The sequence below is a fragment of the Mirounga angustirostris genome, unplaced genomic scaffold (genome assembly GCF_029215605.1).
Source record: "Mirounga angustirostris isolate CCGP_5_RB_7025 unplaced genomic scaffold, mMirAng1.0.hap1 SCAF_4, whole genome shotgun sequence".
NCBI classification, from domain to species: domain Eukaryota; kingdom Metazoa; phylum Chordata; class Mammalia; order Carnivora; family Phocidae; genus Mirounga; species Mirounga angustirostris.
Window position 1 is genome coordinate 89,738,600 of NW_026991712.1, and position 18,443 is coordinate 89,757,042.

The window sequence follows — 18,443 nt, forward strand, 5'->3', positions numbered from 1 at the left end:
GACTTGACTGTTCTGGGCCTCAGTTTCCTTTCTCGAAAATAAATTAGGGAAAGCTAAGTGAATTATTATTTTTGCAACTTTTCTGTGAATCTACAATTATTTTAAAATAAAATCTTTCCAAAAAAGTAAACATGTTACCATGGGATCCAATAATTCCGCCACTGGGTATATACCTAAAGAAAACGAAAACACTAATTCGAGAAGATATATGCATTCCTATGTTTATTGGAAGCAGCCCAAGTATCCATCTCTAGATGAATAGATAAAAAGATGCAGTATACACACACACACTGAAATATTACTCAGCCATAAAAAAGAATGAAATCTTGCCATTTGCAACAACATGGATGGATCTAAAGGATATAATGCTACGTGAAATAAGTCAATCAGAGAAAGACAAATACCATATGACTTCACGCATATGTGGAATTTAAGAAACAAAACAAACAAAGAAAAAAAGAGATAAAAACAAACTCCTAAATACAGAGGACAGGGGAGCCTGGGTGGCTCAGTCGTTAGGCGTCTGCCTTCGGCTCAGGTCATGGTCCCAGGGTCCTGGGATCGAGCCCCGCATAGGGCTTCCTGCTCAGCGGGGAGTCTGCCTCTCCTTCTCCCTCTGCTGCTCCCCCTGCTCATGCTCTCTCTCTCTCAAATAAATAAATAAAAATCTTTAAAAAAAAAAAAAAATACAGAGGACAAATGTGGTTGCCAGAGGAGAGGTAGGTGGAGGGATGGGTGAAATAGATAAAGGGGATTAAGAGTACATTTATCATCATGAGCACTGACAAATGCATAGATCAATCATTATATTGTACATCTAAAAGCAATACAACACCGTATGTTAGTTACACTTGAATAAAAAAAATTATTGTTGGAATTACATCCAATTTACAGACAAATCTATCTGTGGAGATGTATCATAGTATCCAAAAATTTTTGATTAATCATACTACTTTTAGTTTCTAAGTATAGAATAATCAATTTTTGCTATTAAAAATTATTCTTATCAACAAAATGTTTTGTGATTGTTTATGCTGATAATTCTCCAATTTGTCTGAAATTTCTTACATACAGTGTCTCATCCATAGTAGCAACTGAAAAACTGCCCTGAGGGGCCACGGGGGAGGGAATGAAAAAAAAGAAAAAAAGAAAAGAAAAACTGCTCTCTATCATGTTACGTGCTAATAAGCTTTCTCTATTATACTATATATTAACTATTAATTTTGTTTTTATTAAAAAATGATTTAATTTTATAAAGTGTAAATAGATTTTTTTGTCCTCTAACAAATAAAATAATAATTGAAAAAAAAAGTAAAGGGGTTATATAAATTATCTCCAAGGTCTTCTCTAGCTCCAAACTGTGATTCTGTGTTCTTGTTTATCTCCATTCAGGTGAAAATAAGTCTCTTTCCAGCTATCCAAAGATATTTGTGCCCACTCTTCCTACCTCAGACAAGACGTTGATTAGCCCTAGCTCAAACCTATTTTTTTGCTTTCAACATATCCCGTAGTCTAGGCAAAAATTGAATTCTCCAAAAGCACATTAAAAACAAACTGAGGGTTGCTGGAGCGGAGGAGGGTGGGAGGGATGGGGTGGCTGTGTGATGGACATTGGGGAAGGTATGTGCTATGGTGAGCGCTGTGAATTGTGTAAGACTGATGAATCACAGACCTGTACCCCTGAAACAAATAATACATTATATGCTAATAAAAAATAAATAAATAAAAAGAAAAAAACACTCCATCCATATCCCCTTTGTTCCTGTAAACAAGCAAATTCATCAGGTAGGGAAAAGCTGTTTCTGGCAACCCATGCTCACAGAATCTCCGTTTTTCCCTAGCAACTGGGCTAATTATAACTCCGGCTACCTGGTAACAGCACTAGATTTCCCTGACATTGGCTGGCAGTTTTAAAGCCGTCTCAGCTCTGCTGGCCCCTCCTGTACTGAGAAGGCTTTCGGAGGAGCTGAGAGACCAGGAGATGAATGCTAAGTGAGAGGGTGCTCAGAACCCCAGAACTTCAGCGCTGGGAGCGATGTTAGTGACCATCCCGGTCCAGCCCTCTGATTTTACACATAAGTAACCAGAGGCCCAGAAAAAGTGACTTGTCTTAGCCAGGAACCTAGCAGTCTTCTTGATGTCTTTCTCTTAATCTTTCCATCCCATCTATCACCCAGTCCTACAGGTATTTTACCTACATATTTCACAGATCAGTTCCCTCCCCTCTGCCTATTCCCGTGGCCCTCATCATCTCTTGTCTAGCCGGTCCTGATGACTTCCTGCCTTATCTTCCATCCTCCCCACCCACCAGAAGGATCTAGCGTGTTGCCTGCTGCTTAAAGCCCATCAGTGGCTCCTTATCATCCTCAGGATAAAGTCTACAGTTTTTAAAAATGGCACAAAGATTTATGTCCCACAGACTCTTCAGCATCATTCTGTGTCTAGCACTTAAATTTAGCAACACAAAACGACTTATAATTCTCCACACATTCCATGTGGTTTCTTGCCTTTGGCATTTGCTTCTGGCTAAAGCCCTTTCTTTCCACCTCACCACCCACTGACTAATGATTACTCTCCTTTTGAAGACAAAGCTCAGGCGTCATCTCCTCAAAGAATCCTTTGTAGATTTTCCTTCCATCTATTCTATTCAGTTGGGTTAGAGATGCCTCATTTGAGTTTGCTTATACTCTGTACACATCTCTTTTACTGCTTTTTACCACACCCTATCACTTGTGCTTTAATCATCTTCAAAGCCCCAATTTCCAGCACAGTACTCAGAATACAGTAGGCACCCAATGAATGTTGATGAATAAGCAAATGGATAAATCCAAAGCTCCCCATGATCTATCCCCTGCTTATCTTTCCAATCTCATCTTACTACTGCTACAAGCCCTTGAGACCATGTTCTAGCCCTACAGAATGACTCGAAGCATGGCAAACACAAAATGCTTTTTCATGACTTTGTGCCCTTGTATATGCTGTTTCTTCTAAGATCCTCTCCCCATTCCTTGTTGTGTCCTTTTAAGATTAAGTTCGAGGGCGCCTGGGTGGCTCAGTTGGTTAGGCGACTGCCTTTGGCTCAGGTCATGATCCTGGAGTCCCTGGATCGAGTCCCGCATCGGGCTCCCTGCTCGGCAGGGAGTCTGCTTCTCCCTCTGACCCTCCTCCCTCTCATGCTCTCTGTCTCTCATTCTCTCTCTCTCAAATAAATAAAATCTTTAAAAAAAAAAAAAAAGATTCAGTTCGAACTTCACTAACTTGCAAAGCCTTTCCTGGGGGATTTTTGTCATTCTCCTTAGGACTTTAGAGCAATCTTACATGCCTCTATGGTAGCCTTTTTTTTTTTTTTTTAAGATTTTATTTATTTATTTGAGAGAGAAAGAGCACACAAGCAGGGGTGGAGGGGGAAGGAGCAGAGGGAGAGGGAAAAGCAGACTGGCCGCTGAGAAGGGAGCCCGATGTGGGGCTCGATCCCAGGACCCTGGGATCATGACCAGAGCCAAAGACAGATGCTTAGCCAGCTGAGCCACCTGGGTGCCCCTATGGTAGCCTTTATTATGCCATTTTTATTTATTTGATATCTTTCTCCACCGGCAGCTGGCACAGTCTCTGGCATATAGTAGATAGTCAATAGATGTTTGAATGAATGAATGAATGAATGCATGTGTGCAAACCTGAGTAATTGAATGGCCACGGTGATAAGGCAAACAAGGGAAACATTTGAGATAGGAATTTAGAATGCCTATTTCTATCAGTGTGTAAACTTAGATGTACATAACCAATAGGAAGAGGAAATAGCTTTATAATAAGCTTATGCAGAAATGCAAATTTTGTAGACATAGTTAAGGAGATAATTAGAAATGGATTAGAATTAAATTAGACTCCAGAATTTAGTTTTAGATTTATTTTCTAGTGATTGGAAGAAAAGGTCTTAAATATTCAAAGAAAAAATTTTCTTTTTCCCAACAGGCAAGTATTAGGACTTCTAATGAAAAGCTCTTAAAAATGAGAAAAGTTGGGGCACCTGGGTGGCTCAGTTGGTTAGGCATCAGACTCTTGGTTTCAGTTCAGGTCGTGATGTCAGGGTCTTGAGATCAAGCCCCATGTTGGGCTCCACACTCAGCACAGAGTCTGCTTGGGATTCTTTCTCTCTTCCTCTCCCTTCCCTCTCTCACACAGGCACTCTCTCTCTCTCAAATACATAAGTAAAATTTAAAAATGAGAAACATTGTGTTAAGCAAAAACAGAAAATAAGTTGTTTTGGTCAAAGCTCCCAGAATATTTTAAAGTAACTATAACAGGGGCGCCTGGGTGGCTCAGTCGTTAAGCGTCTGCCTTCGGCTCAGGTCATGATCCCAGGGTCCTGGGATCGAGCCCCGCATCGGGCTCCCTGCTCAGCGGGAAGCCTGCTTCTCCCTCTTCCACTCCCCCTGCTTGTATTCCCTCTCTCGCTGTGTCTCTCTCTGTCAAATAAATAAATAAAATCTTAAAAAAAAAATAAAGTAACTATAACAGTTATGGGAAAGTTGCTTACAATTTTTTTTATTGTAGTAAAATATAAAAAACATAAAATTTACCATTTTAACCATTTTTAAGCATACAGCTCAGTGATATTAAATATATTCATATTGTTGTGCAACCATCCATCTCCAGAACTTTTTCCCCAACTGACTGTACCCACTAAACAATAACTCCCCGGGACGCCTGAGTGGCTCAGTCTGTGAATCGAGCCCTGCAGGGCTCCCTGCCTGCCACTCCCCCTACTTGTGCTCTCTTTCTCTGACAAATAAATAAATAAAATGTTCAGGCTGCTTCTACCCTTTGGCTACTGTGAATAATGTTGCTATGAACATGGGTGTACAAATATGTTTGAGTCCCTGCTTTCTCTTCTTTCAGGTATATACCTAGAAGTGGACATGCTGGATCATATAATAATTCTATGTTTAATTTTTTCGAGAATCATCATGCCATTTTCCACAGCAGCTGGCCAACATATGTTATTTTCCAGTTTTTTATTTCTTTGTTTTGTTTTTATAGCAGTCACCCTAATAGCTGTGAAGATTACACATTTTTTAAACCAAGAACACAAATACCAGTTACAACTATGTAATGACGGAGTCTCCCTCCTTTCTTCCTACTTCTACTCCCAAAAAGAAGAGGAAATGGACAAGCATGCCTTACAGACCTCAGAAAGCTGAGAACGAGGAATCACACACACAGTGTGCGCAGACACGGGCTACATTCACACCAGGCTTCCAGAGAACTATTTAAAATAGTTTGGCCAAAGTCATCCTGATTTCTCTTCTCGCTACTTATTTATTTCTCCGTTCCCTACTATGCATATTTCTTAGACTTCACATAAGTAAAACATAGAGGGAGATAAAAACCTTAGCAGCTAACTAAACAAGGGTTTAAAGGTTTACTAAACTATAAAAGGAAAACAAGAGTCAACTCTGTTAAATATAAGAAGAAAACCATTCACTGTGTAAGAGCAACTGCACCATCCCTTTAGGCAATAACCCGAGAAGGTGCGTCTGCGCTCTAGTAGGTATCTCCAGGTATGCAAGATTATAGTAACAATCCTTTACGTTGATTTAACACCTAACACATTAAAACAGGTTTGTACATGGGGAGGAGGGCAGGACAGGAATTCGTGCCTCTATTTCAGGAAACAGAGGCTCAAAGACGTTATGGACATGGCCAAGGACACGTAGCAAGGAATATTCAGAACTCAGGTCTTCTGATTTGAGTCCAAAAGTTGTCTACCTACATTTTGCTATCCCTCAAAGATAGTCTTTCTCTAATAGCTTTCCGTTGCTTCAAGTCAAACTGGAGTTCCTATATTCAACTACAAAAAGAAAGATAGTTCTTAAAAAGCAAAAAAATAAGGGGGGCCTGGGTGGTGCAGTCAGTTAGGCATCCAACTTTTGGTTTGGGCTCAGGTTGTGATCTCGAGGTGGTGAGATCTAGCCCCACATCAGACTCCAATATTTTCTTTAAAAAAAAACAAACAAAAAACAGAAATTTAACAAACCCAATCTTTCCTATTCATTCTCTTTGAAGGAATATTTGTACTTGAGGGTGACAGTAGATTTGCTGCAATATGGACACTTGGATTATATTATGTTATTTACGGGCAAACTAAAATGGAGAATTAAGACAAATAGGACAAATGGTCCCAAATCCACTATTGAGGAAAAAAAACTGACTTAAAATAAAAAATGATTGGACTTATCCAATAATTGGACTTATCTGGGCAATTTTGTCATCTCTCAATTTGTCACAATAATGGCAAATATTTCTTGAGGGCTTACTATATGATAGGCATTGTGCTGATTTCAACTAATTGGCTCATTTAATTCTCCCTCAGATCCTATAAGATAGGTGCTATTACAACACCCACTTCAACTCAGAGAAATTATAGTATTTTCCCAAATTAACGCAGGTAGCAAGTAGTAGAACCAAGATTCCTTCTCAGGTCTGTTGGGTTCAGCTCTTAACTATTATGCCCAGTGATCACAGAATAGTAGAAATGATGAAAATTTAGGAGGCAAGTAAAGTCAATAGGCTGTTTATCACAATTTTTAAAACCTGCTACAGAAGTACGCTATGTATAAACTTCCAAAGTTTAAAAATAAATAAATAAATAAACTTCAAAGTTTGCTCAGGAGAAATATCATCCAATCTCAAAGATGAGAAAGCACAGCTCAGAGAAGTCAGGAAGTTTAAGAGGCCGATATATAATGAATGAAATACAACTCTTTCAACTCCTATCTAAATAAAGGCCAAAACCATTTTAACCTTCTGGTATCAATAATGTCATACTTAAACATTGACTCTACCTGGTCCAGGAGGATGACATTCAGTTTTTCCTGATGGTTTTGTTATTGGATCTGGCCCTGTCAGATTTTAAATTCCATTCTTAAAAGGGAGCCTTAAATTTTTTTAAAGCAACCTTGTTGGGGCCGGGGTGGGGGCGGAGGGGGGGGGTGCAGGGGGCACTTGGGTGGCTCAGTTGGCTAAGTGTTCAACTCTTGGTTTTGGTTCAGGTCGTGATCTCTCTCTCTCTCTCAAATAAAATAAATAAATATTAAAAAAATAAAGCAACCTTGGGTAATACTAAATTCACACAAGTTTAACAAGTAAGTAGTCATCATGGGGCAAAACACAGTTGACAGTGGTTTTGTGTGCTCTTTGGGGACTGGATGTTTACCACACAGCAGTGGATTTCATAAATTCCAGGGTTGGGCATACTTCCAGTGGCAGCTCACTCAGCGATCATGAGAAGATGGAGGATTAGATAATCAACAACAACCAGGAAGTCAGCCAAGTTGCCACCCAGAAATTATTTACCAGAGCAGCTGCAGTCCAGAAATGCTCACAAGCCAGTCTCCCTCGGAGTGGGCCATACTCAGCTGTGGACCACTTACAGCATTTTCTGACTTAACTTTGTTCCAGAATCAGGAGCTGTATGTATGACAGTGCTTTCTCCCTTCCCTGCTTCAGACTTTCAAAACGGTCTTCCCACAAAAGCTGAACCTACAATTAATATTTGCTACCAACAGGGGGCAGTGGTACCTGAATATGCCCCAGTTTACTTGCGCTGACGGGTAAGCAGCCTCTTCCTGTCTTGTTTCTTTTTAAATTGCTTACAAAAGTTGAAGTTCAAAGGATAAACACTCAACAGAAACGCCTCCAGTCTCACAGAACCAATTTTTATGTACAATTTAATACTATTTTATTAATCCATACCTAGCATGAGTTTAAGATTATTTCTAAATTCTCTGAACAGCCCTAAAGAGAGAAACCCTTAACTCCTTTAATTTACTTGCTTTGAAGTTGATTCTTCTAGGTTTTTACATAATTCTCTCTTACACCTTCTCATACAATTAAACATCCTTATAGCTGCCATTACAACTAAGGACTATATCTACTTTAGTCTCTCCCTCACTCAACTACCTAACTGAGGACTTGCCACTTGGTGGGAGAAAGACTGAACCCTCTCTCCAGTCCTTTTCTCCTAAAGTTTCCTACATTTCCCTTGCCTGCAGTCATGGCGAAATGTTTGATTGTCTCTAAGACAGTAATATTTCATTCTTTAGTGCAAATATCTTAACAAAAATCTGCTGTAGCAAAAATACATAAAATAATAAAATAATTACTATTCACAAGAGACTTACGTATGTTTCACAAACATTGGTTTTATTTAAAAGAATCATGCATACAGCACCCAAGTTAGTGTGGATTCTGACTCAGCTGGGTGTGATTTAATGGTTTTTACTATATTTAAAGAAGCGTCCTTCCAATGCTAAAGAAAAATCAAGCTAAGTTTGGTCACAGAACAGGGCTCTAAATTCCCATCTGAACCACCTGACTTACAATGTGATGCACTGCATGTCGTCCTGGGTGTCTCTTCACCCACACTGCTACTCATTCATTGTCCTAACCTTGTGGAACGTAAGGCATATTCATGGGAATGCCTGCAAGTGAGATTAAAAGAGCCTCTTGCTCATTTTAAAATCTCACAGTAACTATTACTACTGGTAAACGTAGAACTACTACCCCCTCATATACATAGGAAGATACGAAGTTTACAAAGTGCTGTGATCAAAGTCTTCTCCTTTCATCTTTGTGGCTGCTATTTATTCACACTCTCAACAAATAATCTTCAGTGCCTATGGAGTTGTGCAGTATTCTTCATGCCAATTCTACAGGGGCTGACATTGACTCAGAAAGGTTAAGTAACTTGCCTAGGTCCCCTGGTTGTCCAGGGCTCCCCGGCTGGGGTGGTTTTCTGATCCCTTGTCCTTCCATCAAAATGGAACTGCCCTTGTTTCTATCAAGCCCTCATCACTGCATAGTGTGATAAACTAATTTCAACCATGATATTAATGATTGATAATGGCTTTATGTGTTTTGCTTCCCAAATAAGAAGAACATTTTAAACCTTCAGTGCTTCCCAAATAATCACAGCCAAATGGGATAAGTAATATGACAGATGGATTGAACAAAGATTTGGTAAGAAGGGAAAGGAGGGGACACAGTAGTTTGCGATTCCTTAAATCATAGGATGCCAGTGGGTGCCTGATGACTCTGGACTTAAGGCCAGGAAGAGATAGGGCTTAGTGGCAATACTGGGCTAATAAAAGGGTTAGCAACCGCGGCATATGACAATGTCCTTTGCCGACTCTCCCCACCCTGCCCCTCTAGAATCTTTTTTTATTTTTTAAAGAATCTTCTTAATCACACTTCTCTAGGAGTATAACGGTGCCCTCCCACACCCCACCCAAAATGTTCCCTGAGGACAGTCTTGTCAGCCAGTGCTGAGCAGAGGGTGAGACCAAATGATTCAAGCAGTCAGTTGATTCAAGTTAAAAAAAAAAAAATCCTTTCCCTTAAATAATCCAAGACACTGCCCCTTCCTTCTGCCTTGCTTTGGAGACAGCTAATGAAAAATGCTCCTCCCTCTGCACAAGGCACAAATTCATTCACTATTTCTACCCCGAGGCAGACTGCCATTCACCCTCCCCGCCTCTCCATCTCTCTGCATTACCAATCGCCACTTGATAATATCTTCCTTGACCTTGAGCCCTGGCAACTCCATTCAGGCATGTTCACTCTATAGCCACGTAAGAGATTGAAGGTCAGTCTGGACCAATTTCAGGAAGATTCAAGTTAAAACATGGAAATCCAAGAAAGACAGAAAACAGGGCTAAATCCGCCAGATGTAGCTGCCCACATTAGTTGAATTTACCAAATAACTGGGTTTCAAAGACACCGGTTATTCCTCTGCTCCAACATATTCTCTGGCAGCCTGCAAAAGCTTCCCAACCTTCTTCTCGACAGGACAGGACACACATAGACAATGATAATATTTGTATAGTCTTCTGGTGTAAACAGCTGGAGATTTAGAAGCTCAGAAAAAATCAGAGGCGACCAGCTCTAGGTCACTCAGGCCACTTTAGAGCTTGTCCAGACACTAAGAAGGCTGAAGAAGCCAACATTGTGGTAACCAGTTAGGAAGCTTCATCCAAAAGCCTTGCGCCCTCTTACCAACCAAGGTGCTGTCTCATCTCACCCTCCCCTCAGTCAACCCCCTCTCTCTTCCTTCCCCACCCCAATCACTCACCCAGCAACCCAGACCGGCCTCCCTCTCAGAGAAGCGCCCGCCCCCTTCCACCCCTGAGGCCATCAGCACCCTTTTCTTCATTCTTAGGTGAACTAGTCCTAAGCCTGAAAACGCCTAAGATTCGGTCTTTAAATGTTATCTGCATTATCATCTTCAAGGACAAACAAGAATTTCTCAGGGAACTGAACCGCGCTCAGCCCCTGCTCCTTGCTCCATCGGCTCATTCTCTGCCTCCACTGAGCCAGAGCTAGAAGGGGTCCTTCTCTAGCTGAATATATGCCCTGCAAGCAACCTGCTTCAGAGTCACCTTGGCAGTTTTTAAAAAATGCAAACGTCCAGCGAGCGCGTTGGCTGACTGAGTCATAAGAGCAAGCGCCTCCTGGGGTCCTGAGTTCCAGCCCCATGTTGGGTGTAGAAATTACTAAAAAAAAAAGATAAACTTAAAAAAAATGCAAATTTTAAGACCCCCTTCCCTTGCATTACTAAATCAGAATCCCCGCGGGTAAGTCAGGGAATCTACATTGTAAACCTGCTCCCAAAGGTGACTGTTCTGAACAGTTCCACGGCAGAGCAAACTCTGATTTAATCCAGCTCAGTCTCTTTACACAAAAGGAAAGTACAAAACAGGCACAAAAGAGGTGAAATGAGCTGGTCCAAGGTCACCCCCGCATTCAGGTGGCCAGACCTGGTGTGGAACACGCCTCCCTCCCTAGTTAGCACCGCCGGAGGTAGGAAGAGCCTGGATATCAGTGGGTGGGCCACGAGCCCCCTGCTCGGGGCTGGAGCGCAGGGCTCCTGCACTCACCCGCTTGTAGATGTCATCCCGGCTGGCCTCATACTTCTGCTGCATGCGCTCCTCCAGGAAGTAGATGCGCAGCTTGAGGCTGAAGTTCTCCTTCTTCAGGTCATTGAGATGCTGGGACAGAGTGCGATATCCATTAGACATGGTGGGCAACCCATGGGGAGCAGCATGCCCAGTCGCCCCCTCACCCTAGGAACATAGTGCGGCTGCACCGTGGCATGAAGCGAGCCGCTGGGACGCTGCTGAGGCTATGGCGACATGACCCCGGTGGCTGGCGCTCTCTCGGGGACCTGGGACTGGGCTCACTGCTCTGGGTGTTGGAGCGCAGCGCACTTTCCTTTTTTACCTCTGGGAGATATTTGCGGAATTCCTGACAGAGGAACATGCTGCGTGAACTCAGACACAAGTGGTGTAACCCGACTCCAAGCCGGGACCGAGCTGTCACCCTCCCCAAGCCTCGCAGGCCCAACTGTAGGCAGTTAACAGTTTCTTGGAAAAGAGAGAGAACTGGCCCCCCAGAAGCTTCCAGGAAATGGGGAACAGGACTACTTCAAGGTGCTGGTGGGCTTGCACAAAAGAGAAGAAAATGAAGGGCTGTATGTGTGAGTGGGCACTTAAGTCTCTGGTGGCCAATTTGCACAATAAAACCCAAAGGGGAGGAGGCGCCTGGCTGGCTCAGTCGGTAGAGCTTGCCACTCTTGGTCTCAGGATCCTGAGTTCCAGCCCCAGGCTGGGGATAGAGTTTACTTAAAAAAAAATAAATAAATAAGCAAACAAACAAAAAACAAACCAAAGGAGTGTGGCCAGGAGCAAGAAATAGGTTGCTATAGGAAAGAGCACATGTCAAATACCCCCTTTCTGTCAGGTGCAGATCTTAAAGACCTATTAACAGGAGGGCTCTCCAATTTCCTTTGATGATCCAGAACTCACCTCTAATCAGTTCCTTCCCAGTTTTGCTCCCTGGACTTTTCAAGTCCAGAAGTAGTTAAATAAATAGTCTTTACCACCATGTGCCTCCCACCCCCATACACACCAGAGCCATCCCCAAAGAAAGAGTAAATCTAGTTCCGTGGAAATCTTTGCGAGCTATTACCAGCTAGACAAGCTCACAAAGAGGCAGGGTCAAAGGCTCCTTCCTCCAAGGAATGAGGGAAAGAGAGGGCTGAGGGGGGGGGGGGGGGGCGCGTCAGTCTGGAGCCCAGAGATTTCATCCAGTCACTGGTTCTTAACTCTGGCACCTGCCAAGTGGAGCCAGGCACTCATCACCAGATCCTGCTCGCAAAGCAATTTAAGATCCTTGAATGACAGCTGCAACATCAGCAGGAAGTATTATTTATACCACATCACAAGGAACACTGAAGGTGACTAGGAGACCATCCCACAACACAGATATGAAACACAGGTTCTTAGTTCCAGTAATACCAGGTTGAAAAAACATTAATATTAACATCTAAAGTAAAAGGAAACTAGACCTTTACTTAAATCAAGTACTCACTTCTTCCCTAACCTACCTGTTCTTCAATCTTCTATCTTAATTCTTCATAATAATTCTAACCAACATCTCCTGTGTATCCACCGGGTAGTATGTTGGGCATGACAGATGCAAAGATGAAGATAGTCCCAACTCTCAAAAGAGCTGGGTGGCTATACAGACGTAGGGATGTGTTTTCCACTAGAATCCTCCAAGCTTGTGTTACTCAAACTTTTTACATTTTATACAGCAGTCTGGTACACACACACACACACACACACAGAGACATAACTGAAATAAAAGTTTCACAAAGTAATGTTACCATCACTATGATGGACTTTTGGTGTTTTTCCATTCTATTTTTCTTCCTGGGAGTGACCCACTGAATTGATTTCATGACCCACTAAGACGTTTCATACTGAAGTTAAAAAAAACACTGCCTGTATGGGAACCCAGGAGAAAGAGTGATTCATTCTTCCTGGAAAGATGAGAAAAAAGCCTCACTAAGACTTGCACTGCCCTGTGAAAGAGAGAAAACGTTTGAGTGAATAAAGTGGCCTTAGGAGGTCATAATTAGAACTGAGCATTCTCTCAAACAGATTTGGATTGTACGTAGGCAACACATTTCTTACCATCAACTGTAACTTAAGACAAAATATTCCTTGTTTCTAAAAAAATGTACACATTTAAAATTCATTTAGCTCTTTTCATTAAATCTGTGCTCTTGGAATTAAAGAGTGTCGTTTAGGCTTAGAGAGAGCGAGGAAGAGGAAAGTCTAAATAAAAACTCAGAAGATCCTTTTCTGGTCTGAAAATAGCTTGTATTTGTTACTAAATAGCTGTATGACCTTGGAAATGCATTTCTCCAGAGGCCTAAGTGTCCTCATTTATAAAATGAGGTGGTTGGAAAGTAAGTGATTTTTAAGGCCCTTTTCTGGTCTAAGCTCCTAGAGGAAATAACCTACTTGTTATCTACTTATTATCTACCTACTACCATTTTGCACAAGGGGAACCAAGCTGCCAGATTCCAGATTAGTGTTTAATCATGATTTCAATGTCTACTTAGATTCTTTTATCACAAAAGATAGCTTAATAAAAGTTCATGGAAAGTAAAACTGCATATGAATGCAGGGATTCTTACCCAACCTAGATATTTCTTTCTGTACATAAATGCCTGATTCGTCTTATGCCCAGTGATACCTTGCTTTTCTATCTCTCTGGCCCTTTTTTTGGGTTTTCTTGCCAGCTCCTTAAGGTAAGTGCTTAAACAATGGTTAGTTCTTCCCCCTTCTGATGTTTTTCTCTCCATACTTTCTCCCTCGAGATTTTATCCACTTTTAGGGCTATCACTGTGGCCTCCCAAACAACCCCCAAACCTTCACCTGAGCCCTCTCCGCCAAGAGCTAACCTGACATACCCAGCTTTTTGCTAGACAGCTCAACTTGAATGTTCCATTCTCAAGGCAAACCTCATAGCAAAGACTTTTGCGACAGTCTGTCATGTCTGCCAGACTTCGCTCCAGCCATCTGTCCTCCATATTATAGGCAGAGTAATGTTTTCAAAACTCAAATCTTATCCTGACATCTCCCTTACTTAAAACCCTTCACAGGCATCTCATCACTCTCAGAATAAAGGAAAACGCTATCACATCCCCTCAAGAAACACCCCCTCTTTTTTCAAGTCCTAGTTCCAGTCCCACCCAAACAAAGCCTTCTCTGCTACCCCAGCCCAGAAAGATGTCTCCCTCTTTTGAACTCCTCAGACAAATATCAACATTCAGCAAGCGTTCATCGGGTGCCTCATGGCATTGCTTGTCTGTTGTCTGGAGGGGTTATTTACACCTTAGAGCTATTTAACTTTTCCTGTGTTTATGTCTCTCCAACTAGTCTGCGAGCTGCCCAAGGAAAGGGTCAATGACTCACACATCTTTCTCTCTTCCTTCAGCTCCCACAACAGCCAGGAAGCCCTCCCCAGTGACATGCATCGCCCTGTGGAGTCACAGCTGGCTTACAATCACCTCCCCCACACTGGAGTGTTCTGAGGGCTGACAAGGCGTATTTGGTGTCTTGGCACACTCACTGCATAGCATGGAGGAAGCGATCCCTAAATATCTGTGGAATCAATGAGTAGGTAAGTATTCCTTATATATTTCACTTTTTGCTGATCTGGCTTGTTAGATAGGGGCTAGCTTGCTTATATTATTCTCACAATTTTCCAATAATATAGAAAAGTTTGTTTTAATAGCTCCAAAGAGACTACATTTGCTAGGATGGTTACTGTAGGAAAATTTCTAGGTTTATATGCCTATCTAGCCCTTTATCTTGAACTCCAATATGTATCTAACTTCCTAGTAGAAATGTCCGCTTGAATATAGACCTGTCATACTTGTGGCATCTGAAACTGAACTCCTGAGTTTTCCCAGCACACATGTTCCTTCCCCAGTGGATCCCATTTCAATTGATAACAACTCAGTATTTGCAGTTGTTTGGGCCAAAATCTTCTGAGTTATTCTTGTCTCTTCTTTCTCACACACATCATCTCATCTGTCTGTAAATCTTACTATTTCTATTTTCTTCTTTTTTTTTAAAGATTTTATTTATTTATTTGAGAGAGACAGAAAGAGAGAGAGAGAGCACATGAGAGGGGGGAGGGTCAGAGGCAGAAGCAGACTGCCCACTGAGCAGGGAACCCAATGCGGGATTCGATCCTGGGACTCTAGGATCATGACCTGAGCTGAAAGCAGTCACTTAACCAACTGAGCTACCCAGGCGCCCCTTATTTCTACTTTCTATAAAGAGAGAATCCATCTACTACCACTGCACTGGTATCTTGGCCACTCTGGCCCAAGATGCTATGACTGAATGCTCCCCTAAATTACTGGACTAGCCCCGATAACTGGTCTCCCTGCTCCCACCCTTGCTCCCCTATAGTGTATTCTTAGCACGGAAGCCACAGGGACCCTTTAAAATAGGTCAGATTACTCCTCTGCTGGAAACCCCCACTGGTTTTCCATCAAGTTTAGAGTGAAATGCTAAGTCATTTCATTAGCCCATTAAGGCCCAAGGCCCTAATCCAGAACCCAGCTCCTCATCCTGTCTTTTCCATTTTTCCTACTACTCTCTCCCTACACACTTTGCTCCAGCCATATGTTTCCCTTTGCTCCTTCTCTTTTTTTTTAAGATTTTATTTATTTGACACAGAGAGAGAGACAGCAAGAGAGGGAACACGAGCAGGAGGAATGGGAGAGGGAGAAGCAGGCTTCCCGCTGAGCAGGGAGCCCGATGCGGGGCTCGATCCCAGGATCCTGGGATCATGACCTGAGCCGAAGGCAGACGCTTAACGACTGAGCCACCCAGGCACCCCTCCCTTTGCTCCTTCTCAAAAACAGCCAGCTCCTTCCCTCCTCAGGGTCTTGGGGCTTGTTGATCCTTCTGTATGGTATGCTCCTTCTCTAGATATCTGCAGATTCTCTTCCTCACCTTCATTAGGTCTTTGATCAGATGTCACTTCCTCAAGGAAGAGACCACCTTATTTAAAAGTGTAACTCTCCCTAGACCTCACCCCAGTAATCCCTTCATTGTTTTTTTTTTAATCCATACACTTTCATTATTTAAAATATTATATTTCCTTGTTTATTTTGTTTCTTATCTGTCTCTGCCCACTAGCATGTGAACCCCATAAGAAAGGCAGGATTTTTTCCTATTTTGTTCACTGCTATATCACTAGTACCAAGAATGGAGCTTGGGATACAATAGGTGCTCAATAAATATTTGTTGAACAAAAGAAATGATGAATAAGGGCACCTGGGTGGCTCAGTTGGTTGTGTCCGACTCTTGATTTTGGCTCAGGTCCTGATCTCAGAGATGTGGGATTGAGCTTTGCACTCAGTGTGGAGTATGCTTGCCCTTCTCCCTCCCTCTGCTTGTGCTCTCTCCCTCTCTAAAATAAATAAATAAATAAATAAAATCTTTAAAAAAAGAATTGATGAATAATTAATCCACTGACTTTGACCTCTCTGGATTTAATTCTTTTTCTTTTTTAAAGATTTTATTTATTTATTTGAGTGAGAGAGAAAGAGGGCGCCCCCCCACTCCCCCACCCTCCCCACCCCCGCAACCCAGGCTCACTCTCACCATCCTGAAATCATGACCTGAGCTGAAACCAGATGCTTAACCTACTGAGCCACCCAGGGTCCTCTCTGGATTTAATTCTAATGGAACTCAATCTGTATACAAGATTACACAGGTGTTTCAGGATAAGGAATTTATCTAAAAGCATCCTTCCTTATAAAATGTTATTTTTTTAAAAGATTTATTTGTGTATTTATCTAACAGAGATAGAGAGCACAAGTAGGCAGAGTGGAAGGCAGAGGCAGAGGGAGAAGCAGGCTCCCTGCTGAGCAGGGAGCCTGACTCAAGGGCTCCATTCCCAGGACCCTGAGATCATGACCTGAGCTGAAGGCAGACACTTAACTGCCTCAGCCACCCAGGTACCCCTAAAATGTTATTTTTGTAATTAAAATAAACTTTTCTAACAAACTAACTTCAACATACAAGACAGAATCTGAACTTTGAACAAGAGTTCTGAGCAAATGGGGAATGACACATTACTACCAAAGGACAATATGAACTGTACAAATAGTAAAACTATAGAAAATAGGAAAGAGAGACTATCAGAGAAGGTTCCACAGAGAACTGGCGTTTTAGCTCTACTGAAAGGATGAATCAGGTTTGGCTAGGCTCCGGGGAGAACACAGGGCAATCCAGGCAGGTAGAACAGAAGCAAAAGTGCAGAGGGCCAACTAGACTAAAACAAAGAGCCCATAATGTCACATAATGGGGAGACAGAGGATGGGAAGTACACAACCATTTTTTTTTAAAGATTTTATTTATTTATTTGAGAGAGAGAGAATGAGAGACAGATAGCAAGAGAGGGAAGAGGGTCAGAGGGAGAAGCAGACCCCCCACTGAGCAGGGAGCCCGATGTGGGGCTCGATCCCGGGACTCCAGGATCATGACCTGAGCCGAAGGCAGTCGCTTAACCAACTGAGCCACCCAGGCGCTCAGTACACAACCATTTTTGAAAGATCTTTTTTTTTTTTTTTTAAGATTTTATATATTTATTTGACAGAGAGAGAGAGCACAAGCAGGGGGAGCAGCAGGCAGAGGGAGGAGAAGCAGGCTCCCCACCAAGCAGGGAGCCTGATGTGGGGCTCGATGTGGGGCTTCATGCAGGGCTCGATCCCAGGACTCTTACCGACACATTCAGGCACCCCCGTTTAAGTCAGGGTGAGGAGCCTGAATTTGTTCCTCCAGGCAGATACTGGCTCTCGATTTGCACCAGTGAAGAAAAGGGCAACGGAGGAGGGCCAGGAGCTGCTTACTAGGAAGACTGGTTGTTTGGTTTGTTGTTTCTGTTTTGTTTTACTTGTTCGCCTCTCGTAGCTTTAACAAACAGAAGTGCACATACCTGAGCTGCGCACTAGACCTACTCTATCCAGCCTCTTGCGGGCAGGTCCCAGGTCTGTATGTTTTTATAAACTCTGCATTGCTGGGAAAATAAAGAGACACTGCAGGTTCTTGAGCAAGCGACAGCACGTCTGTCTTTGTTCTCCCTTTGTTACATAGAACATCGAAAATCTTTACTCTTCTCTCAAAATACTTTTTTCAAACATTAATGGCTCTCCCCCTGTTCTTTTTTTAATCTCTTCTTCCCATCGCTTCTTAATGTGTTAGTTCACACTGGAAATAAGACTTTGATAAGGACTCAATCAATGCTAACAATAGTAGGAGGATTACAAGCCAGTTGTTGTATGTCATGCCCCTTTAACATAACCAACTGGCAGGTCGGCCTTTAAAAAAACTCAGCTTCACATTTGCTTAATCATACTCAGACCCCCCAGATTGCTCTCATAATGGAAATGGTTGAAAACATATTAATGTCTCACCAATCTCTCTCCTAAAAATAAAGGTCCACTCCACCAAAAATGATTAATTATCTTCATTGACATTCTTTTTTTTTTTTTAAGATTTTTATTTATT

General features: G+C 42.2%; 1 protein-coding gene and 1 long non-coding RNA gene across 10 annotated transcripts in view; one reads left to right on the forward strand and one right to left on the reverse strand.

Moving 5' to 3' along the window:
• Positions 1-18,443, reverse strand: part of PDE4DIP (phosphodiesterase 4D interacting protein) — a 207,029-nt gene that overhangs the window by 121,724 nt on the left and 66,862 nt on the right. For 6 of the 8 annotated variants that reach the window (XM_045896829.2, XM_064588555.1, XM_045896834.2 and 3 more), the window contains exon 1: positions 10,935-11,261. In XM_045896829.2, coding sequence (XP_045752785.1) covers positions 10,935-11,075 — 141 coding nt within the window. In that variant the 5' untranslated portion in view covers positions 11,076-11,261. Of the gene's footprint in view, positions 1-10,934; positions 11,262-18,443 lie in introns of those variants that run through there. The other 2 variants (XM_045896835.3, XM_054512655.1) reach the window with 1 other exon arrangement.
• LOC123859196 (uncharacterized) overlaps positions 14,349-18,443 on the forward strand; it is a 30,994-nt gene continuing 26,899 nt past the window's right edge. For both annotated transcript variants that reach the window (XR_010410754.1, XR_006794377.2), the window contains exon 1: positions 14,349-14,532. This is a non-coding gene — a long non-coding RNA (uncharacterized LOC123859196). The remainder of the gene's footprint in view (positions 14,533-18,443) is intronic.